Here is a 23,460-nt window from a genome sequence, read left to right on the forward strand (position 1 = left end):
TTCTTCTCTGCGAAGACAAACACCTCTGGGAAGGAGCAAGTTTACGGCACGAAACCCATGACCGGCGCTTCTGCGTGCCAGCTTGCAACCACCGCCTCTAGTGGTGACTTGCAGCGAGAGCAGCTTTCAGCAGAAACTCGCCAAGAGGAACAAATTGGGGAGGGGGAGAAAAGTGTGGATTCTGCCTCGTTGGTGAAGGTGCCCACGGGGACGCTCTTGGTTGATCCAGATGGAGAGATGAGGGAACCTTCAGAAGCAGCAGCTCTTTGGCGCCAAACGCTCGGCGATTGCTGGTAATACTGGTGCAAGTCACATTCCTGTTTCGAAGGTTCCTGAAAGAAAAACCATGAGCGGTTCAAGCATTTCTTGTGTGTTTGCCGTCGGTAACCTTGTAGGCTGTTCGCAGTCAAATGGGTTGGTAGCTATTCACAGTTCAGGGCTGCCTTTCTGCATTGTATTTCGTCTGTTCGCTGTCCGAGTCTTCTGTACAAAGCATAACAACAAGAAGCGGATCCCCACTTGATACATCGGCATCTCCCCTCCTCTCCCTTGTCTCTTCAGGTTTGATGCTTTGAAGGAGGAACTGCGGCTGCCGTACTTCCGTGACTGCATGCAGTTCATCCGTCGAGAACGGCAAAAATATCGAGTGTATCCTCCGCCCCATCTGGTTTTCAACGCCTTCAAACAAACCCCGTAGGACGCCTGTTATTGAGAGACAAGTAGTGTCCTTGAAAGAGAAAGCAGTCAGTTTCTTAGGCTACAAGTGGCGTCCACGTTGCTCCCCTAGTCGTCACATGACGGCACCTCCCCGCAGCGCATCTCTTATGCTGGTCTCGTCGCAGGAAGGCCTGGAAAGAATCAAGCGTTGTTATTCGTGGGCGGTCATTTGTTGACGAACTTTCTTCCGTTATGCGTGCTTCTACATAGTTCGAAAAAGTAGACTGTGCCTTTCCGGCTCTTCCTTTCCGGCTCTTCCTTTCTCAGACTCAACGCCGTTAAGGTCGTCGTCGTCGGACAGGATCCGTATCATCAACCGAGACAAGCCATGGTGTGTGGAGGGGAACAGCGAGGGAAAGCAATGTGGAAAAAGAAACGGAAAATGTGTTCCCATTAGAAGAAGGTTCTGCCTTTTCCGTCAATGCGAGGGAGACTATGATCACAGAAAAGTAGAGTAGGCCATGAAAAAGCTGGATAGTTTGTCTTTACCCGGTGCTGGGCACTAGCTTGCACATAAAAAACAGATGCGCTGTTGAAAGCGGTGCTTTCGTTTCTGCTGCGGTTCTCTACTTTGTGTCCTCTCCGCCCTTTCATTCTTACACTGAAATGAATTACGGCATTGAAATCAAATGTTTTGTCATTGACAGGGGCACTGGGAAAATTGCTCTTTCCGTCTTGGTTTTCAGGGCCTAGCGTTCTCCGTACCTCGTGGGATTCCTTTGCCTCCGAGTCTGCAGAATATCTTCAAGGAAATTGGTACGATGTCCATCGTTTCTTAGCAGCCCATACCAACAGCCTCCAACCGTTTGCTAATTGCATCTTTCGTCTTGCCCTACTTGTGATCCTTGTTCTTTTGTGGTTCTCCTCAATGTGCTCCTGAGATGGATGTACTTCTCAAAGAAGTCTCCCCACGTGCTAACTTGTTCACCTGCTTTGCTTCGTATTGTATCGTTTTGACCATAAGTTTTCTTCTCTGGATTGTTTCTGTGCATGCACGTTCAGCTCGCAACTATCCTGGGTCGAAGCTGATGGATCCACATACGAACAGAATCTCTTCCTTTGTCCACGGGGATCTAACAGCGTGGGCTTCACAGGGCGTGTTCCTTCTTAATTCTCTGCTCACCGTTCGAGAAAGTACCCCGATGTCTCATCGGACTGCGGTATGTGTCATTTCTTCTCTTCCATTTCGACATACGTCGCACGCGGTTCCACAGATGGAAACCAGGTTGATCTGTTCCTAGCGAAATAATGAAAAGTATAACTGACATCAGTTTGATTGACACGCCAAGGAATACGTATTCTCGCGTTGCCATTCTTAGTATGGTACAAGAATGGTGTTCTCATAGCGCTCGAGCTACACAAAAAGGTGGAAAAGAAGGCGTTCAGCGGAGCGACAAAGAAGAAGCTTTGGTGTGCGCTCATCTCAACTGCCTACTGCGAAATATGGGGTCTGCAGGGCTGGGACCGGTTCACTACCAAGGTGATTGATGTGATCAATACGCGACGTGAGGGCGTTGTTTTCCTTCTTTGGGGTGAGTTCTGCCTGGTTCGTCCCAAACTGTGGCATATATGTAAGAGTCACGCACGGCAGGGAGCCCGGAAACACCCGTTGTCAGACAACAAACTGTGAATCCACTCTGTTTTGGCTCGAATAGTTCCCAGGTCTACTTTTTCCAAACGCATCGAAATTATGAAATGTCTCCATCCACAGAACCTGAATCTTATCACAAGGAAATTTTCTTGATTTCTTTTCGGGTTCTTGCCCCCAGGCAGCCCAACTGGTACTCGAGGTAGAACACGTGCGTGATTGGATGTTAGGTTGCTTCTCTCTAGCGCAGCGCTGCAGGGTCCGAAATCTGATTGCATGTTCGCTCATCAAAGCATCCCTCACATGTCGGCAGAAATTCCGATGCTGACGTGATTTTGTCCTTAAAATCTGTTTCTCCGTTTGTGACCTTTTAGGCAAGCCAGCTCAGAAAAAGTCAGCAGGCGTCAGTCGTTCTCGTCACCGCGTCCTGGAATCGGGACATCCGTCGCCCCTTTCTGTGCGATTCTTCCAGGGTAGGTGTCAGTCTGCTAATCACGGCTGAATAGGACTCGTGCTATCTGTCTTGTGTCTCCGCACTCGACCTGATCGAACAAGTTCTCCCACTCCTGGCCAGTCCTGCGACCCCGCCATTTTCCCGCGCTCCCTCCACGCAGCAGCAAACTGTGTCATGCAGACTGAACGGTGTTTTTTTCCAATCGTGGTCCTGTTGGTCCTGTGTTCTTTGCGGCGCGTGCGTTACAGGCTGTCAACACTTTTTGAGGTGCAACGAGCTGTTGAAATCTATGGGAAAGGAAGAGGTCTCTTTCGCACCCTCGCCCTGACACCCGTGTTTGATATCAGATATCGCGATAGCATTTCGCCGCTTACGGCACCTTGGGGATCGTTTATTCCTACAGGCTTATCAGGAGAACAATTGTTTTTGGTGGAAATATGTCAGTCACCGTGGATATCGGGTGCTGCCGTTCAAGGGCACCTGCACTTTAGCACGTACAGCGAAAGCCTTTGTATCCGGTATAGTTTCATCGAACACGGAGACAACTCTTGTTCAGGCACGTGGGCCGCTGGAATAAGATAGGTAAGTCGGCAGTCGTAACCCCCGTCCAGCTCACTGGAATCGTTAAGGCACTGTGCAGCCTCGCTTTCACGATGAAAGCCAAGCCTTTCCATGAGTTGCTGCCATTGGCTAGACAGGCACATCACCGCCTGTTCCACTTTTTACAATCTGCAGAATCACGGATACAAAAAATATTCAGACGAGTGTTAGACGGAGGCGAATGCTGTTGTATCAAGCGAGAAATCTCCTCTTTTGAACGGCTACAGCTAATGAAAGGCCACAAGTACCAGTAGTTCCGGCTACTGATGCACCTGGTGAAGGAGGCATACATCTGCAAAAATCGTTTGATTTTCGTCAGTGATCCTTCGGTTGCCGTGGGGATAGCACAGGCACTGTACACAGTGGCCTGTACGGTGTCCTGCTGATGCGGTGAAAAGAAAAAGCGTGTTAGTACCACATCGATCAGGACATCCTCTCAGCTCCATCGTTACCCTGGGGCTGACACCTTTAATTCCGGCTTCGTAAAAAGACTTCGACCACTGGAACAGTACATAGTGCTAGACATGAAACAAATTCTGTGGAAACGGATTCCACTCTTGTCAGCACATTTACGTAGGCGTTCGCCTTTTTCACCGGGGTATTTGCATTCGGATCCCCCGCGCTGTAGGAGAGCGGGTTTCTTCCCCGTTCCGAAGCAGCGGAGCTGACTGTGATCACCCCGGTCGCTTCAGCTGGCCAGTTGCCTCAGTATAGGGTAAAAAGGCGGTCGTTCTACCAGTGAATGATGTGATTCTATCCTTTTTTCCCGCTCTGAGGCTTGTGCAGAGCTGTGCGTCGATACCACGGTGGTTGGAGTGACAACAGCTAACCGCTGCTAGTGTAGGCCTTGCGGCATGGTCACAGTCCGGTGATTCACTGCGTACGGTGTAAAGATAGCTGTAGTGTCTTCTAGTACGATGACTACAAATGCTGGGAGGGCTAGCTATGCTTTTCCATCAGAACGACAGCGGTAATATGTTACTCTAGATGTCTACACTTTTTTTCGGCCAACGGCTGTTGGACACGGTAAAATCGTGGTTTTGCAAATTCAGACCCTGCAACTGTAAAGAGCAAAGGATCGGGACGAGAAAACTCGACTGACAATCGTGGGATACAGGAGTTACAGTCATCCTGGGCGGCGATTTGCCTGCAATCGCTTGTCCCAACCTGATGATCAGTTTTTACACCATACCCTGGTCTTATTCCGTTGTCTACCCCTCTTGTGGATTACCGTTCCGCTTCCCCAGGGCAGTACTTTGATTGTCGTGTATACGACGATCTGACTTAGCTTGGAAAGACTGAACTTCAGCAGCATCGAAATCTCATTGAATGCAAAGAAAACAGGCTGTATATGCTGGGGACTCTTGCTACAACAGGGCTTGCTGGCCATGCCTGTTCTGTGCTCCACTTTTGGGTGGTGGCTTACCATGGGGCTGGTGAACGGAATCGCCTGAGGACGAGCCCGAAACAGCTTCCCACATGTAGCTTAGCAATCTCTCTGTGGCACGGATGCATAGCTTCCCCCGGCTAGACAATATCCTCGGCGGTCTCACGTAGTCTGGACTGTCTATTATATTGGCATTGTGGCGGAGCTGAGGTCACTGCCATCGAGAGCAAGGGAATTATGAGGGAAGTACTGTCAAATGTGCCTGAAATAGAGAACTCGTGAGCCGGCTGGATAATGGAGCCGCTTGTACAATTATCGAAGAGCGCGAGGCAGAGTTATGTGTCATCCAGATTTCATCAGTGGAGGTGATTCTCATGCACAACGCAATGTTGATGCCGTGGCGGGGGCTTTTGAGGGAGGCGCGCGATCCGCTCAGCCTGGTGTTGCAGGGCCAAAAGTGTGGAAGAACATTGTCAGCTTACCTTGCTTTGAGCATTGATATGGCTTGCTATTCAGTGACAACAGGAAAATATGCTGTAGCCGCGCTAGGGATTCCCTGTTTTTCCTCTGTGTGCGACCATTGTTGCAAGTGTCACCGCTCAAAATCTCAACAGGTTCAACAAATACACCGTTGCTGGTAAGTAGCTTTTTGATCAGGGAGAGCATTTTCGGCGTATTGACAAACTAGTACTGCTGCCGCGCATTTGGAGAGACGGAGAGTTTTTCAATTTCCGGTCACGGGAAGATTGCTGGGGAAAACGGTCTAGAGCGTCCTTCCATTGCCAGTATCACCAACCACGGAAATAGTCCCTGCTGGGATATACTCACGGGCGCGAAGTCCTACAAGTCGAGGTGTCCCTTCACATCCTGAAAAAGAGATGTGGAAATCTGTAATAGTGGAAACTCAGACTACAGTAATAGGCTTATATGTTACAAGTGTGGAGCTTTTGGTGGTCGAACACGGGAGATACGGTTTGTGCCTGTCTTGGCACTTGGCAGGTCTTGTAGATTCACTTTTCTCTAATCAGAGACTCGGTTTCGCACGGTGTCAAGGTCACAATGGCAGCTCAACAGAAGATTGGTGATTACGAGATCGAGAGGGTGGTCGGCAGCGGTTCCTTCGGGAAGGCAGTTCTAGTCAAGGATAAAAGCGGCCACAGGTGAGCTCCACGTGCAAAGCATGCCCTCGAAGGATCCCGAACGACTGCCGAGCACAACAAAGTGCGTCGGGGCGCGCTCGCCCAGACCAAGAAAAGCTGAGGCATTGGCCGGAGGTTGCTTTACAGAGACACCATCAGACGCGTCGATATATATGTGGGGTTCCTTGTTTTAGGTTGATTATGAAATTGATCAATACAACTCGAATGAGTCCTGCAGAAGTCGAGGAAGCCAAAAATGAGGTTCAGGTAAGACGTACAGCCGTAGAATTGCCGACATTGTAGCCAAAGATTCGATTTCAGCTAACCGCCATTACTGCGGCACCCCCTGGCGTTTCCGAGGGATTTTCAGAAGCAGTTATTCTGCAACAGCGGATGCAGGGAACTCTTGTCTTCCATTTCGCCGCAACCGAATCGCTGCATATCATGGGTATCAGCGCATTTTGCCTCCTTTGAATTCTCAGGTTTTGACGAAGCTCGTGGATTCACCATTCACTGTATCCTACAAAGGTGCATTCACATCCACGTATCTCCGCGTTCCTCACCTCTGCATCGTCATGGAATACTGCGCAGGTGAATCCACGGATTCTGAAACTGCGTAAAAAGACCTGCCGAAGGCAATGCCGACGTCACCTGCTAGTTTGGGTGGAAGCAACCTAGCACGGCAAGTAGTAGCGAGGACACTTGTTGCATTTGCATCACAAACGTCATAGTAGCAACGAGTGACAGCAGACGCTTCTGGGTGTTTTATGTAAGTGTGTACCTACTGTCTGCCCTAGAAGGGAGTGCAAAATTCTACAGAGACAGCCTACCATATCTATAAGCGAATAATCTACAAAACTTAGAGATCTCAAACAGACAACCTTAAATGACTCAAAGCCAGCCTGTGTTGCGTTGCGAGTGAGTTTGACCTTGTTCCTGTGCCCCACCTCTAGGGGGAGACCTTGGGAAGCTCATAAAAGACCGGAAAAGGCAAGCCAAGCCGTTCAGTGACACGACCCTCCGGACGTGGCTCTTGCAACTGACCCTGTCTCTGCATTTCATGCACAAGCACAAAATTCTCCATCGTGGTAAGGCATCTGCATGCAACTTGTGAAGGCTCCTGTCAAGGGGAACGCGAATCCAAACTATGCTATCGATGAATGTTCCACAATGGATTAAAGGAATAGACAGTGTTTCGAATATCAGGAGTTCAATGATGGCCCGCGGCGTGGCAACCTCGTAGACAATCGTAGCCGTCTTGTTTTCTTTGTCAGCGGAACTTTTGTCCGTGTTCTGTTTATATTCCACAGCCTGCAGAAGTTTAACGCAGCAAAGCAACTGTGTATTTGAAAGCTTGGAGGTATTTAACTACCTGCAGTCTCATCTATGGATACTCTAGGTTCTATTTAACGAAGTAGAGAGACGTATCATGCGTTGGAAATGGGTGGGAGCGTTACTGTTTTCGTAGTTCGGTTAGTTGTCCAGTTCATAATCTCTCACCTTTCAGTAGCACGGTGGCACGCTGGTGACAAACACTCATGCGAAGGGTTTCCTTTTCGCTGTTTTTCGAACATCGCTGTCTCGGGTTTGCAGACCTCAAGCCCGCGAACGTCTTCCTGGACCAGGACAACTACATTCGAGTCGGTGACCTAGGGCTATCAAAAATTCTCGAGTTCACACTTCAACAGGCGAAGACGCAATGCGGAACTCCGGCCTTCATGGCCCCTGAACTCTGCCAGGTGCATTCCATCAGGGGGGCAGCGGGGACCGTCAGTCCCTTGGCTGTTTGCAGTTGTGAATTCATGTATGCGTATGTATATACAGAAGTACATTTAAATGAGCGTCCTTTGTTCGCCGGAGAGGTTGGGCTCACCAGGCATCCTCGGCACATTGAGAACACATCTCTTGCTTGGGTGCAGCCCAACCGCATGAAACGCCACATTACATCGAGTTTGTGCTCGGTTACGCTCTTCTCAGGGCAAGCCGTACCAGACGCCGGCGGATATTTGGGCTCTTGGGTGCATTATGGTGGAGGCCGCTACATTTGAACTACCTTTCAGGGGAATAACATTCCCGGAATTGAATAGGAATATATGCCATGCTCCAGTGAGTACCAGCTTGCTTCGTCTACTACTAGCGGAGATAACAACGGAACTTCAGCTATGCTGAAATGGCACAGGTGGACGACGTGAGATGTACGGTGGGGGTCTCTGCATCGAGGGCCCTAACAGTTGGTTGCATGAATTGACTGGAAGTGGAGGGATAGAACTACCACACAATTGGTTAACAGGGGTTGCAAGGCGACGGTTTACGTTGCCCGAAGACAAATGAGGCGGAAGAACGTCCTCAACATTGAATCATCTGTTGTCGTAATGCGTAGAAACAATAGGCGTCATTTACCACATGCCTGATCGTCACGCCTTGTAGTTGCTACCTGCAATCAAAGGTCCTTCCGTGTGTGTTATCTGTGTGGTGGACATGAACCGTGCTTACGACGTCGCTGGTCGGAAGCTGTTGCAGCATCCCCGATACACCTCGTAAATCACGGAGCACATCATGACTTTTTCTGAACTTCCGAAATGACCAAGAGAAGGGTTGCCGATGCGTGCTCCACCACGGCGAACAAGGCCATATTCCGGCTGCCGCCCCATCGCGTATACGTCGGCTTCGGAAGCGTGGACCCACCAAATTCCATTTTAGTGGCCCTGCTGGATGGTGTTTGTCGCACGCAGGCCCCTAAACTTCCAACACGATACTCGCTTGACTTGAGAACTATTTGCGAGGCAATGTTAGCTAAGGACCCGAAGAAAAGGCCGACGACGGAAGATATTCTGAACTCCCCCGCAATACGAGTAAATGCGCCGTGCTAGAGCAAGAACTGATACCGAGTGCATTAATGCTCTGTAAACGTGTCTTTGAGGACAGACAGTCTGTGTCGGTAGCTATATGGGTAGCCTGGAAAACAAGAGAATTCCTGCCCCTGTGCGGTGAATCCTGTCCGATACAGCCTGTTACGCTCACCAGGCGTTTTTGTTCTACGCGTGTTTCCGAAATTTGGGGGAACGTGATACCTGTCTCAAAATCATCGCTGTATTTGATTGCTGGACACTTGCGCACGGTGTCTGCTGTTATTTTTCTTTGCAGGCCCAATACCACGCTTATAAAGCCAAATATTCTCACGCTTGAGGAAAGATTCCTTAAACCAGTTTGAGATAGTCCATGTTCAACCATGTCACCGCGGCCTTTTCCTGTAAGCGTCGCGATGAAGGGCAGAAACTTCAGCATATTCTCGATTCTTGACTCACAGCGGCAGCATTTGACGCCCGTACCCGTCGACCTATGAGGGGCGCTTTTCTTATTGCCACCCTTTTATCCCATAGTGGAGACCTTTGTCTGTATGAGTACGTCCCATATCCCAGCAGGTGCTGTAAGTCCACTCTCGGAGCCAAAAAATTGTTCCTTTCTATGGAAAGAAATTGATGCAGATTTGTACCATAAGACAAACTGTCGAAAGACCCTTACTTCGTTTTCTGTGGCGATGGTAGTGCGCTAGTTTTGCTTAGATGGCCCTAAGATTTGCCATGCCCGGATGTAACGCTACATTTCTTTCGACTGTCCATCAAGCATTTAACTAAGCACAGAGTACAATAGTGTATGGGCGCCCGTCAGCAACCAGAAGAGCTTGAGTCCAACGTAGCGTTCAAGATCAGCAGGTGAACCACTGCCACCGGCCTTTCTCTGCCAGGCTGGTCGCGGTTTTCTCCCGAAAGTCAGAGACACGCCTATGCAAACGCAAAGTAAATTAGACACTCTGCTGCACCATCAGGCATGAGCGACCGATCCCGATGCTCTCAGGCATCTCTCATTCTTGCTAAAGAGGCATCAAAATAACACCCAGCAACGGCTAAACGAGACACCTGCTGTGCTGCAGGTTCTCTGGTCTTCCAATTGGCATCGCTGAGAGGACTTGCATTGCAGTGAGACTTCCCCAAGGCAACAATGTGAGGCGACTGCACACAGCCCGGTTCCCGTCCGCACCGTACAGGGGACAGCAACAGAATCGGACCTACGGTAGCGGTAGCTCGCCTTTTCCGGGCTCGCGCAGGTGTGTTAGGATGCCAGTGTTTTGCTGCACCCGCCGAAGCGCCAATAGAGTATTACCGATGCTAATTCTGAGATGGGAACGCTTTCCTAAAAATATACCCGGCTGTCGGAAGCTTCCATGCAGCGCTATAGCTATGGGTTTGCCCTCATCGAAGGGCGGGGCATGCGAAGCAGTAGTCGAAAATTTCTGTCCCCCTGCACTGTGTTGAACTATATAGAAAGAGACGCGGGGACAGAATGTTAACTCCTGCTGACGGATAGCAGCCGGCCGCCTTCCAGCAGTTCCCGTTCTCTCAACAGAGTCATGTTGTGAACCTTCGGAGAGGACATTGGCTGTGGGGTCGGCCACAACGGTGTTATGGTCTTCTACTGCCAGGAACTCTGACGGTGTGTCGTGTGCTTGCCTCATACCGAGATGGACAGTCAACGTTTCCGCGTATGTCCTCTTCGTGATGCACGCCTCGCTGACAGGTGCATTTTGTTCAACTGCAAAGAATGTACCGCGTGAATTTCGCCCCTCCTTCATCCTCTTCACATTTAGAGAAAGGCGGTCACAATCATAAAAGCCACCTTCTCTCACTGCTGCCGGCCTTCTGACTTGCGTTTCTGGCTGCATGCGTGACGGGGCCTGGCATCAACAATCGACGTCACGGCGATTGCATGTGGGTAAATTGAAGATTATCCGACCGTGTGTTTCTTTTTTTCGTGGATTACCCGCACTGTATCGTTTCGAAGTCACCGAACCAATAGGAAAATGTGACAATGATTGTAGATGTTGCTGGGTGCCAAAAAAAAGAACAAAACGAATCCTTTGTCTGGTTTGTGATCTAGGCATACCGGCGTCTCCACAGGAGGTGGCTTACTTTTTCATCCCTCCCTCTGTGTGCGGCACCGGGCTCAGCAACAGGATGGGGACGTCAACAGAAAAAGAGTTTCAAACGGTGGGGAAGATGCAAGACAAGCTAGAGCCCGTAGTTATCCCGCTGCGGTGCGGGGGAGAAGTAAGAGACAAAGTCGTGAACAGTAAATGGTACATCCATAAAGTGGAGACCAAACGGCCACTGCTCGCCAGCGAAAACATGTTTTGCAATGTCCACTCGCCATCAGAGTAATGCATTGCTGTGCCCATGATTTGGCGCCAATAAGCGCATGGCAGGCAGTGTCGTGCCCGTGATGCCCTTGTCATATGTGAAGAACTCACGATAAAACTGAACTGGACTCAGCTGCCTGGATTCTTCACAAATCCTACCTCTTGTTGAGTGTACAACGTAATTCATTGTATCCCGAAGTTCCCCCGATCATTCGAGGGCATCGGTCAGATGTTCTGGAAGACCGTTGGAACTGTAGGAATCAGTAGAGAACTCTCGTGGTTTGCATGGATCACGTGACACTGAAACTACGAAACTCGCACCGTTGCTGGTGGCGAACTTGGTGATAGCCAGCCATAGTGTTAGTCAAGCTGTCACGAAAAAGTTCTCGATTGTCAACTCGAATGTACATTCCATGAAAGCTGACAGAAGCCCCTCCAACACGAAGACACGGTTCCAGAAATCATCAGAAGATACCCCTCTGCCCAGTTCTAGCGGCAAGTAGCTACTAATAAACGGGAGGCTCGTGCCCTTCGTATCTTCCCGGAGTCACTGGAGTGTGGTTGCAAACACAACAGTCGGCGACCGTTTTTGCTAGCCGATCGTACTTTAACGACAGAAGCAAAAGCTTTCCTTGAAGTGCGTACGTCAAAAACCGCTGTTCACTTTGCTTCCGTGCCCTCAATCACTAGCGTAAACCCTAACCTTGTAACAGTTCACGCTACAGGAAGAGTAAATCACTGCTGGACACCGGCAACGGAGCAGAAGCCTTGTTCGATGCAATTCTATCCATAGTTACACATGCTCCCCTCCTTCATGATAACTGGTCCAAATTGTTCAGAAATCCGCATGCTTCTCGCCAGCAGTCTCCCGTTTATTTACGGTGACTAGATGCTTCTCAGTATCACCATACCGGGAGGCGCATTTTCGAGTACTCGTGCGCCGAAGAGGCATTTAATGCGCGACACGGTGATTCTCTTTCCTCAGCTGGACCCCAAAACAATTTCAAGGGAGATGCTTCTCTACGCCGTCACGGAAGACTTCTTCGAGCAATACTTGCTACAGATTAACACGGCGCCAACAAAGTACGTACGGAAGGATGGTGGTGTTTCTCCTTTTAAACAATGTGTGAATGGACGTTATCTTCACTTCAGCCCTACAAATTATACTCGCAACCCCCCGAGATTGTGGCTCTTCGGCGTATGCAATAGAACTAGCCCAGCGTTTATCGGTGCCGCTGGATGCCTGTCTTCAATTTGTTGATTTTCTTCATTTGTCCTCAGAAGAAACAAAGCTCTGCTGCAGAAGAATTTGCAACTCTGGCAATGTGATATAACATCCACGTGGAATGCCACAAGGTAAGACGTCAGCAGACTTATAGGTACATATATATTCATAAAGTCAACAGTAGGGAGAGGAGAAAACAATCCGTCAGAGACGTGTCTCTGGACGGTGAAATGCGGAGTGCTTCTCTTACTACCAACTAGTTACACTGACCGTGCACGCACCGAGGGCTTTGTACTGAACCCGGTTGCCGCTTCACTAATGTTCGAGTCCTTGGGCCAGCAGGCGCCATTGGGAACCAGTTTCGTTTGTTTTTACGGACACTGAAATTTCGTCGAACGACTGGAGGTGAACGGGGTTCGCTGCATGCTTGCAGCAGGCATTCAGCGGCTGAATCCATTTGTATCTTCCCTCCGACCGTTCGACGTGGACCGGAGTTTCACGAGACCGTCAAAGACGAACTGGATTTTCGCACTGAAACTCTAGTAAGAAGCTTGACAGGCCCCGAACATCTTCGGACTTCCTGTCGAAGTTCACAAGCTTTTTGCATTGTAGACACAAGGCCAGCACTCTACCACAATTGTCCTTACTGTTGCCCAGAGGACGCGGCCAAGAAGCAAGGGGACGGACGTTCTGATTTGTCTGCTAGGATACTACTGCGCCTAGACTGGCTGATCGGCCGTCCGAGCAGGCAAACGAAGAGGGTGCAGAGGCAGACAAGAGACGGAGACAAAAAGAAACAGACTTCCTGTGGGTCATTGCTGACTCCTTCTTGCACAGACGGCTTCCGTGGCAGCGCAGCTTTCGTTTGCGAAATTGAGTCTTTCACAGTGTCGGCTCTTCTCTCTGCTGAACAAGGCATATATGATTAGCACCCCTTTTTGTTCTGCTCCAGGTGGTGTCTCCCGTGTAGGCAAACAGTGTGCTCATACAACTGTATCACAGAGCCCCGGATTGCCCTGGCTTTTCGGCAGATAGTCACTTAGCACAGAGCTTTAAAACCAGATCCAGGTAATCCTGTAAGAGGTCAACACCATAATTGTATTAGCGTAGGCGCACCGCGGCTGCTGCGCATGGGCTTCTCGATGATGTTGGGAGCACCAGGAACGGGCAACGCCGTACGCCGGATGGTGAAGGCACGAAACTCCCTCGTATTGGCGCCGCTGAGAGACAATTCCTGAGCCCTATTGCCATGTTTAATATCCATGGATACCATGAGGCTTGTTTCCTTTAGTGCTTGGTCAGAGGAGGTTTTCGCCTCTTGGGTGCAACCCAAAAGACCAGGGCATCCGCAGAGAGATCAATAAACTGTGTGCTTCGCAGTCCAGGAGATAGGCGAAGGGGTCCAGAGTGAAACGGTCACATTTGCCGTCGCAGGCAGGCAAACGAAAAGAGTGTGCTGTGCTGTGACAGCGATTCGTGTCTGTTCTACTGCGCCCAATTTGTGCCAGTCAGTCTACCAAGCTTTATCGCCTGCTTCAGCGCATAGAGGGAAGTGACTTCCTAAGTGCTGAGGAGAAGGAAGATGATATCGCAGTTGGATCTGTCACCAGCACACCAGGGACTCGGCCGTCGGACTCTCGACTGGGCCCGGCTGCCATGGTTAGGAACAGCAACGCCCTCAAGGCACAGTTTAATGGACTCACAAAAGGAACTGACAGCAGCAGAAAAAAGACATTACAGGCAACATCCTGCCAGGTTCATTTTGACGAGAACCAGAAAGATGGTGAGGTGCTGCTCCGAGCCATGACGACAGCCCACAAAGGACCAAGACGCTCGGAAGGGCAGGAAAGGGCCCGGGTACTATTTAGCGCAAGAACCGGGGCAGTTTCGTGATGCCCTGCTCGCGAGTAATCACTAGGAATGTCGTTGAGAGAAGTCGCAACAAGCGTTGCGGCGAGCCAACGCACGGTCGGTCGTCAAAGAGTGGCAGGGAGGGTGCACTGACGTTCCCAAGAATCAGGACTCGATGTCCTGTAACCGCTGCTCCCCTTAGACAACAGTAACGGGCTCATGGAACAGCTCCGCCTCACAACTAGCGTGCAACCATGAAGAAGGGGGAAGCGGAAAGGACACGTTCTGCCCTAAAAACAACGCTACAAGAATTATTTCCACATGATCAATACCTGGAAGGCTCTCGTGGAGAGGCGTCTGTGACACGAGTCAAACGAATTAAGCCCTAATCCCAAACAATGTTACGTATATGCAGCGCAACAGCAACCGGCATCATCAACGGACAAAGCCAAACATCTCGCGCAGGCATTCCCCTGTAATGATCGCTTATCGTACAGGGAGAGGATCACGGAGGCGGCCTGGAAGCGCATGTCTCCGGTGGAATACAGTAGATAGAGCCTCTCGGATTGCACGATCTTCCATTGTGCGCCGCGTGAGAAGAGACACACTCTCCAATAAGGAGCAGAAGAGTATCGGTCCTAGCCAAGGCGTCGATGCAGCCGAGATTAGCGCGCTTCTCCTCAGAATGGCGCCACCAAGGTCCAGGGCAGACCACGCCAGCAGCTGTACGGAGAGTACAAAGAAGACTGAAGACCTTCGGTCCCTGAACAGTTACACGGACTTCGAATCGATCGAGCTTATCCAGTATTGAGACAGCACTTGCCTGGACGCACATCTCCAGCAACAGCAGCTCAATGTTGGTGAAGCGAAACCACGAATGCTTGAGGCCACTGATGAACCTGTGCAGCCGTTTGCACAGATTGTGCAGTCAGTTTAATCGTCTGAGATACACCAGCAAAGTGGATAGATTCATGTTGCCTTAGGGCAGCTCTGATTCCTGGCTCGTGGTTCGCATTGCCATGTAACCTCACAGTCAGCCATTTTTCTACAGTCATCGGCAGAACAAGGACCTGCAGACCGGAGCGGAGTGCCCAGCCTCAAAGTGGCCGCAAAATATGTTTCTTTCTAGGGCAATTTACAATGGTTTTTTCCTGCCACGAAAAACAGCTTTCCCTTCCTGTAGTCTGTGGGATGGCAGGAATGTGTCACCGCAAATCATCAGAATTCAATTTGGCAGCAAGTGCGTTGCCACTCGGCCGAACGAACGCAAGAAAAGCTTTGGGCGGCAACTGGTGCCGCAGGCCAACGTCACGATATTGCCTTCTGTCAGAAAAGCGGCTGCCACTGAAACTACGCAGCGAAGTGCGTTGTCGTTCATCTGCTTGTTGATTCAGTCGTATCCTCCATGACTGCTGTGGAGCACAGCAACCTGCTCAAGGGGCTCCAGCGAAAGTATATTCTACCGCATGCCGCTTTCCGACGGCGCCCTCTAGTAAGCCCCTGAGAAGTTTACTTGCCTGGTCAGTATGACATCAGTGAACCGGGGAACAGGTTGTACAACAAGTGCCTCAATGGGTTCTCGTTTCCACAACCACGTCAAGCTACTGATATTTAGACCATCAGCCACTGCAGTGCGCGAAACCGCTGCTCCTAGGCGCCCCCCAGCCTCTCAGTTCCTGCCGCGTTGACACCGGGCTTCAACGAGGGCTGCGGGACAATGACAGCTTATGTAGCACGGGTGTGAGACATGACGTACTAACTCCGCAGCAAATGCTTGCTTGCTTGGAAATGTTGTGCATGCTTCGAGCCGGGACCAACAACGGTCGAGGCGCCGCAACTTCGGTGTGTTTCAATCCTCTTCTTCCAAAAAGATTTCATGGAAAACCTAAAATTCGCATGTTTGATTGACATTTAGCTGCTAACCCAGTGAACTGGAACTGCAGATGCTCGGTACGGGCTGGCCTCCGGAAAGCACTCCAAACGCATTTGCGCGGAGGGTAGCGTGGGACTCGCTTTTGAAGCGAAATGAGGGCTCGTGCTGCCTCTTCCAGTTTTCCGTATTCAGTCGGACTCACCGCACGTGCCGGGAGTTACACAAGGGTGGATCCAATCGACACCAGTGCCTCGTCGATCTTCAATCCGGGTGTTTCAGTTTTGTTCAGAGCCTTAGCCTGCATGGATTTGCCTCGCTTCCTTCGCCAATAAATACAGTTTTGCACCTGCTTCCCCGTATATCACAGGGCGGCTGGAGGGTGTCGCACTGGATGATGATGAGGAGCCAGGACTTCGCCTTGGCTGTCAGCGCGGAGCACGAAGATGAGGCGTCGAGAGTCCTGCTGGTGGGGAGGACACTAGAGCCTGTAACCCATTGGCTGGCTGCTTCGCTTGTTATAGGTTATAGGTTCAAAGGCGGAGGCCAAAGAAGTGAAACCGAAGAAGAGGAACCGTGTGACTGAGTCTTCCTTGTGTTCGATGTTGCCTTTGGCTTGATATTAGAGGGTTTGAGACACTTGCCCTAGGCAAACAAGATGCATCGAAACAACTTTGTAATGGCGGCTTGGCACTGGCAGAGATCAGACAGGTGTTTTAGAATTTGTAGAGAGAACTCAGTTGTGAAAACGTAGTCGTTCTAGAGGCAGGAAACAGGAACTTGTCGCAGCATGCACACGAACCGTTGGTAAAACGCTCGGTCAGCCGCGCGTGGACCACTGCAGAACTAATGCAACCGAGAGAAAGAGAATACATGCGCATACAGATGCGAATGCATATATCTACGGATGGATTGCAGGCAGGTGCATATATGCATGCATACGTACAACATACAGACGTACAAACAGATCACAGGAACACTACTCGACTCGTCGGCCTCGTGATGCTTCTGCATTATTTCCTTGTGGTCGTAGGTGGATCCGGAACGCGTAAAGTCTCGCATTACTAGCCTCATTGCGGAAGAGCTTCCTCTCCATCACCTCATCACAGATGAACTAACCCCCGTGCTGACAGCCGAACTGCAGAACGTCACCTGCTCTCCGACAGTCGCCAAGTTAACATGTGCGCTAGCTCATTTCCTCGCCTTCCTCTTGTTCCGGCAGTCGCCTGCTCAGCCGTCAGGCTGCCGAGAGCCCCGTTCAGGCGTACAAGCTGAAGAAGCCCCTCCTGACGGGGCGACACCTGGGCGTCCACCGATTTCGTCTCTGTGTAATCCTTCCCCACAGTGCGGGAACTGCGACAGCTCGGGGGCCGTGAAGAGCGATGAGCACGCTCCAGAAAGACGGTTGGCCCCAGAGAGCCAGGCAGGCACGGAAGTCGGTGTGCCTTCCGGATGTCTCGGACGTCAGAAAACACCTGGAGCAGAACATGTCGCGTTCCTCGTCGGGCCTGACCCACCCTGCAATGACCCTGCCTTGAGCATGAGGCAATTCACACTCTCGCCGTCCTTCATTCCGGAAGGAAAAACTTGGGGGGCTGTCACTGTTGCTACGAGAGACACACGATCGCCCAAGGTCCCACACCCCGAAGCCAATCTGCAGACTTTCGCCAACATCCCGTTAGAATCGGAGGCCCAAAGGGCTGCCTGTCTAGTCACCGTCCAGCAGCTCTTCACACAAATCTTCTGCGATATCAAAGTGAGTTTACACGAGCGGGAACGCGTAGCAGCCTCTCAGGGTGATTCTGAGTTGACCCGACCGCGGACAATGTGTGAGAGGGGGGTACAGGCTTCCATGAGAGACTAACACTCGAATGCCTCTCGAGGGCACGTTAACTCGGTGGACGAGCTCACCTTGTGGATAGGATGCTTGCGTGCATTTTTGTGTGCATTGACGCACAGAAACGCGGTACACTAGGCAGCACAATTTCGGCCCTAATCAACTCGAGCTGGCTTGGTGTTTCGTGGAACCTTCCCGCCTGATGCAGGAATGCTTTGACGGCGCTTTTGCAGTTTCCGTGGTCCTCCCTCTTGCGATTCTTGCTTGCAAAGACGGCGTCGAATTCTGCTTACGCCGGAGTTTCCCTCGGATCTTCCAGAACCGGTGGCAGCTGTGGATGCTGATCGATCGCATCAACGCACTCATTGCGCAGCTCTTCGATACAAACTGCTACCTGGCCAGGTGGGGGAGGTGTACACTACTTTGCTGCAGTGAAGCGACTTTTCCTCGCTGACGTGCAGTACGAAGCCGCCGACTGATATCTTCTACCCTTAGAATGAAAGAGTAAAACGCAACTATACAGGCGTTGGACGCATTTGTGCTGAAACGTTGCCTGACGGAACGACGCTCTCACGTTGCGAGGCGTCCCTCTACCTAGCGTGAACAATCTTCAAGGGCATCCCTAAACCACTTTTGGAAACCGGAAACAGAACCTATGAAACGCGTGTTTACGCTCTCAGGTTTTCTGCACTGGACTGCATTCCGAAGACCCAACAGTTGAACAAGAAAGTGAGTCAAGGCCACACTGCTGCTTGACGTTTACAGCATGCCATTCGCCTCCAGGGCGCAACTGCAAACTGGCATGGATGACACTTATTTCTCCAGATGCGTTGCAGAACAAATGTCCTAGCTAAAGGATCCTAGAGCACCTGCCTGCGAAGTATTCACTGGTGACGGCATTTTCATCGAGCGGAAAACTGGCCTTCAGATGTACATCTCCATGTATTTATATATGTACTTCCATGCCACGTAAACGCATGCGCACGTAGACAAAGATAAACATGTATGTGTAGATTGATATATACACCATGTCGCGCAATTCAATCTTGCTCGCAAGACTTCATCAACCACGCGTCCTTCCTTTCTCATCCCCTTGTATTTTCCCCCGCCTGACAGCTCAGCCGTTATTTGATGAATTCTCCAAAACCTGCAGTTGCAGTGCAACAGCCCAGCGCATCAGGCAGCTCTGCGTCTGAAATAGTGTGCGAAACCGGAACCAGCAAGAACGCGACCGGCCCCATTTACACACGAAGCGGAGGCTGCGTCTCAAGCACAGCTCTTTCGAAGTCAAATTGCGGAATCAACGAGGCCCGCATAAACTGGGCCAGTCCAGGTTAGTGGACGGCCCCACAAAATCGTTTTAGAGGGCAGCGGAATGGACAGCATCCATGCGCTTTCATGGAACAACGGTCGGCGCCGTGACACAGGATTTCTTTTGCCCCAAACGTAGATTGCTGAGCCACTTCCTGACGGCTGCATCAGAGAAGGAGTGCATCCACGCCCAAAAGTTCTCTCTCACAACTACAGATGCCCTTCGAACGCTACTTAGGCGATTCAAGAAAGCGTACGTGCCATGCGCGCGAAGCAATCTAACGGGTGACTCCGTTCATGGAAATAAAAAGAGCCTTCACTTTATCCATAGTGCCTGTTGTCCTCCTGCCTGCCACTTCTAAATGCTTTTCCCAGGTGTTCCTCCTACTACCCCTACGGTCCTGAAGGCGCCGGCCGGCCCGGAACCTCTCCTTCATAAGAAGCTGTTCGGGTAACGCCCCAAGAAGTAACCACACCTACACATAAGAGATGGTTCGATAATGTCTCAAGGTATCCTACTATGTGGATCGCTCTTCAGCTGCGGACCGGTGCACTGCTGTTGTGAGCCTCTTCAAACACTACCTGAACGGAATCGGTGATTAAATGAAGAGAAGCAGACTACCCGGTTTGTGTGTAATTTCAAACTGGTTCTTTTCAGAACAAGTCCTCTTCTTCGGTGTGGGGTCTTGGGCAGTGAGGATGGCCAGGCCGTTGGCACGCGGTCGTTGCTCTACCGCATCGACGGCAAATACCGTTACCACAGTACGGAAACCATTCTGAGAAACGAGATGGAGGCGGTGGAAACCGCAACAGCGGTCGCCGCAGGGTGCAATTCCTGTCCTACGGAAGAACAACACCACTCCGATGGCTTTGCCACTGCAAAGCATAACAGGCTGGAACCAGGTGACAGCTACCGTTCAACCGCGTCGCTTCGGGACCAGTGGGAAAGGAGCCCCTCTCAGACAGATGAAAAACACCCACAGGGAACAGACGGAGAAGTGAGCAGTACAAACTTTCATCCAGCAACACGGTCTGTGAACCCGCGAAGCATGATTGAGGAAATGTCTATCTCACCAGGATCACCGACAGGCTCCGGCATCTCGTCCTGGTCTAGAGCAGCGGAATTGTGTGCCTCTCAGAACCAGCTCCTTCGACGAAATGAAGTCCGTAGCAACAAGGAAAAAGCAGGAGAATTAACGATAGAGTTCTCTGAGGGTGGGCAAGGGCTTTCCTCTGGGACTTCTTCGGACCAGCGGCGCAAGAAAGGAAAGGAAAGGCGCGACAAAGAGCACAACCCCGTTGCGGGAACGAGCACCGGGGGTTTCATTGGTACACTCCATCCCACAGCTTCTTCCTTAGCCCGGCATTTTCCGCATGCCCAAACGCACGGTCCTACCGAAACCGATTCCGAAGAGCCACTCTCTTCGCACAACCTTTTACATGGCTTACCCGACGGCCTGAAAAATATAGGCATGGGGTCACACACACGCCAAGAAGCATCGCACAAAAAGGCAAGAAGTGTCTCGGCAGCGTTCTCAAGAGAAACAAAGGCGAGAACGTGGGAGGAAGCGTCAATGGAAGCAGACGCTGAGTTAAATTCACAGGCAAAAGCAGCAGCCGCAGTGGCTAGAGGTCATGGCGAGGCGGATAACCTGCTAACGGGCAGCGAAAACGGATATTGTGAAATGACACAGCAGGCCGAACACAGTCCCCCTGATGGCAACAGCAGTGACCACGAGAGAAGCCCAGATGAGGTCAGAGATAAGACGCAACGGGTCCACTGCCGTGATAAAGACAGTACCAGCTACCGTGAAGCGGCGAATGATGCCGAAGGACAGGAAGAGGACACCCGGCACGAACGGAGTGGAAACTACGGACCGGCATCACAGCGGAAAAAAACAAGCACGCAGATCAGGTCTTTCCCATGGGTTATTATAGACGGTCCCCAACGGCGTAACGAGGCCTGGCTGGAAAGGCGACGATCTGCACTTGCACAAAGAAGCCGCGCCCGAATCAAGGAGGGCCAGTGCAGTTGGGAAACTGTGAGTACTCTCTATCTTGACTGATGCCGTTTGCTCGGCCCAGAAAAACTGTAGGAGACAGGTGGGAGTTTGGAACGGACGAGCTCCTCAACAGGAATGGGTAGAATCTCTCTGTGATGTACTGTCGGGTCCCTGATGAATATACGTCTTGCAGCGTGTACCACACGGATCCCTCTTCTTCCTTCCACCTCATCCTCTCAATATGCCTTCCTGATTCGACGTCTTGGTCTCTCCTCATGGCCCGCTTCTTCTGCTATCTTGACCCTAGGCGCCTTCCCCTGCTTATCGGCCAACCAAGAGTTTCTTTTCGGACATCTTCGAACAACGGGCTTCATCAGCGTCGACACCAAATGCCACGAATCCCTCACAAATGAAAGGAAACGCTTCCATGGTGCTGCCATCTGCTACCTCCCTTCAAACAGACGGTGGCCATTCTCGGAAAGCCTCTGGTCGAAATGGTACGGTAGCAGGAACTACTTTCGACCGCACTTTCGGTATATATATATATATATATATATATATTTATGCGGACGCCTCCAACCTGTCCCTTAAGATTAACGTCTCAAGAGGACTCCCATTGCTTTTCTCGGTGTCGCGCGTTTTTGCAAGCTCCTCTACCTCGTGCGACTTCATCGTAGTTTTCCCCCAGTGTATTGTCCTGATCCTCCATCCAACCTCTTTCCGACAAGATGCCACCAGCAGATCGTCATGCCGCGCCGCCGTCGTTTCGTTGCAGATGGTCATTGTTGGAATGCATTTGATTATGAACTCATCGAGCCTTGGCCACGCCGTCTTTCATGCGGCTCCCACACTGCGTCATACGATTCAGACGTGGTATCTGTCACATGCATCGTGAGAGTGTGCATCCCTCTCTCGCTTTCCCGTTCGCTGTTTGCAGGTAGGCTGCCCTCGCCCGAGCTCGCTCGAGCATCTGTGTCTCCCCATTTGCGTGATGCAACAGTTTGCTCCACCTCCCAACGTGTTCTTTCTCTTCCCGACCCGCCTCGTTACCATAAGTTTCGTCCGGATGACGGAAACTCAAACTTTCAAGGACAGCAAGGCACACAAAGTGCTGCGGCTGTTGCAGTGAGGGCAACCCTCGTGAGCTACTGCTTTTCCAGTGAACCCCAACCATCAATTAGGTGTCTTCCGCGGATCCATTCATCGCCATCAGGGGAACCGCTGAGAATCGAAGCGTCCAAAATACTCCATGGCGTTCCTCAGATTTTGCGGGAGGGGCCAACAGCCACCTCCGAGGCGCAGCCTTCTTCTTTTTCTCCCATTCTGGAAACGCCGTCCGTTATTAGCTCCTATTCTGGAAGGAGTACAGCCGCGAAGGGTTCCCATGAGTTTCAAGACGTCTTGACATTCTCTGCAGACGCCTCCGCAACCAACGGGAAAACAGATATAAAAAGCAATCCGTCGTCCTTTGGGTTTGCTGAACACCCTTCCCTCCTACCAGCGCTGGGCCAACGGGCGCGGTCCGCGACGCGAAGTACAGCAACCATACTACCAGAGTGTGATGGTGCTCAGTCGCTGAAAAACGTGTGGAGTGCTTGCGGATACTTAGCACCCGAAAACAGAGCAAAGATGCTGGAGATCTTGAAGAAGCGAATCCGAGACACACACACAGGCACCGAGGTGACAGCAACAATAGATGGGAAAGGGCGGCGGTGAAAAAGCAACTGTCTGACGAAGGAGGCCCTCTGGAATCGATGGGCGGATCGAGTTCTTTGCTGCATGGATCCTCCGTGATTTTCCAGAATCTCTCAATGCTTCGCCACCCGTCCTTGTGCCGCGGGAAACAGTGTGTTTCCGGAGCCGGTGATGCTGCTAGACTGACGCTGCCAGCTTGAACCGCCCAGACACACCCACTACGGAGAAAAGAAGAAATCCAGCGCAAGTTTTCTTGACACGATGCTACACCCTTCGGGACCGATGTCGCTTCTCCAAAAACACGATGGCTCCTCCTTGTCGGCCTCCGTTGCTGTACCGCCCTTTCCTACAAAACCCAACTGTGCAGTGGCCCCTCGCTGCGTGTAACCTTCTGGAAACGGATCGTATCTCAGACTGGTTAGGACCAGGTATGCTCTGCGAGAAGCTTTACACAGCGCCTGCTTGAAAACCCGTTGTCCTCGCGCAGTTTGGCGCGTCCAGGTTCTTGGACCCCTTCGGGATGCAGACGGACAAGGGACATTTCTTTTATGCAATCTTCATATCTGAATACGAGCCGTTGCTACTGCAC

The 23,460-nt window shown here is 51.2% G+C and overlaps 2 protein-coding genes across 2 annotated transcripts in view; both read left to right on the top strand.

The window, feature by feature from the left end:
- NCLIV_001137 (uncharacterized protein) overlaps positions 1–3,341 on the top strand; it is a gene marked incomplete at both ends in the record, with an annotated part of 3,473 nt that extends 132 nt beyond the window's left edge. Inside the window, 6 exons of the mRNA XM_003879608.1 lie at positions 1–293; positions 562–693; positions 985–1,048; positions 1,743–1,877; positions 2,680–2,778; positions 3,027–3,341. The exon at positions 1–293 is cut by the window's left edge and continues 132 nt beyond it. Coding sequence (XP_003879657.1) covers positions 1–293; positions 562–693; positions 985–1,048; positions 1,743–1,877; positions 2,680–2,778; positions 3,027–3,341 — 1,038 coding nt within the window. The remainder of the gene's footprint in view (positions 294–561; positions 694–984; positions 1,049–1,742; positions 1,878–2,679; positions 2,779–3,026) is intronic.
- Positions 3,342–5,805: 2,464 nt separating this feature from the next.
- NCLIV_001140 (putative CMGC kinase, CK2 family) lies at positions 5,806–8,755 on the top strand (the record flags this gene model as incomplete). The annotated part of the gene is made up of 7 exons (XM_003879609.1): positions 5,806–5,906; positions 6,080–6,152; positions 6,368–6,476; positions 6,839–6,973; positions 7,479–7,654; positions 7,863–7,991; positions 8,618–8,755. The coding sequence occupies 7 exons, from the start codon at positions 5,806–5,808 to the stop codon at positions 8,753–8,755; spliced, it is 861 nt and encodes a 286-aa protein (XP_003879658.1).
- Positions 8,756–23,460: the final 14,705 nt, after the last annotated feature.

Source organism: Neospora caninum, chromosome Ia (assembly GCF_000208865.1).
Source record: "Neospora caninum Liverpool complete genome, chromosome Ia".
Taxonomy (NCBI): domain Eukaryota; phylum Apicomplexa; class Conoidasida; order Eucoccidiorida; family Sarcocystidae; genus Neospora; species Neospora caninum.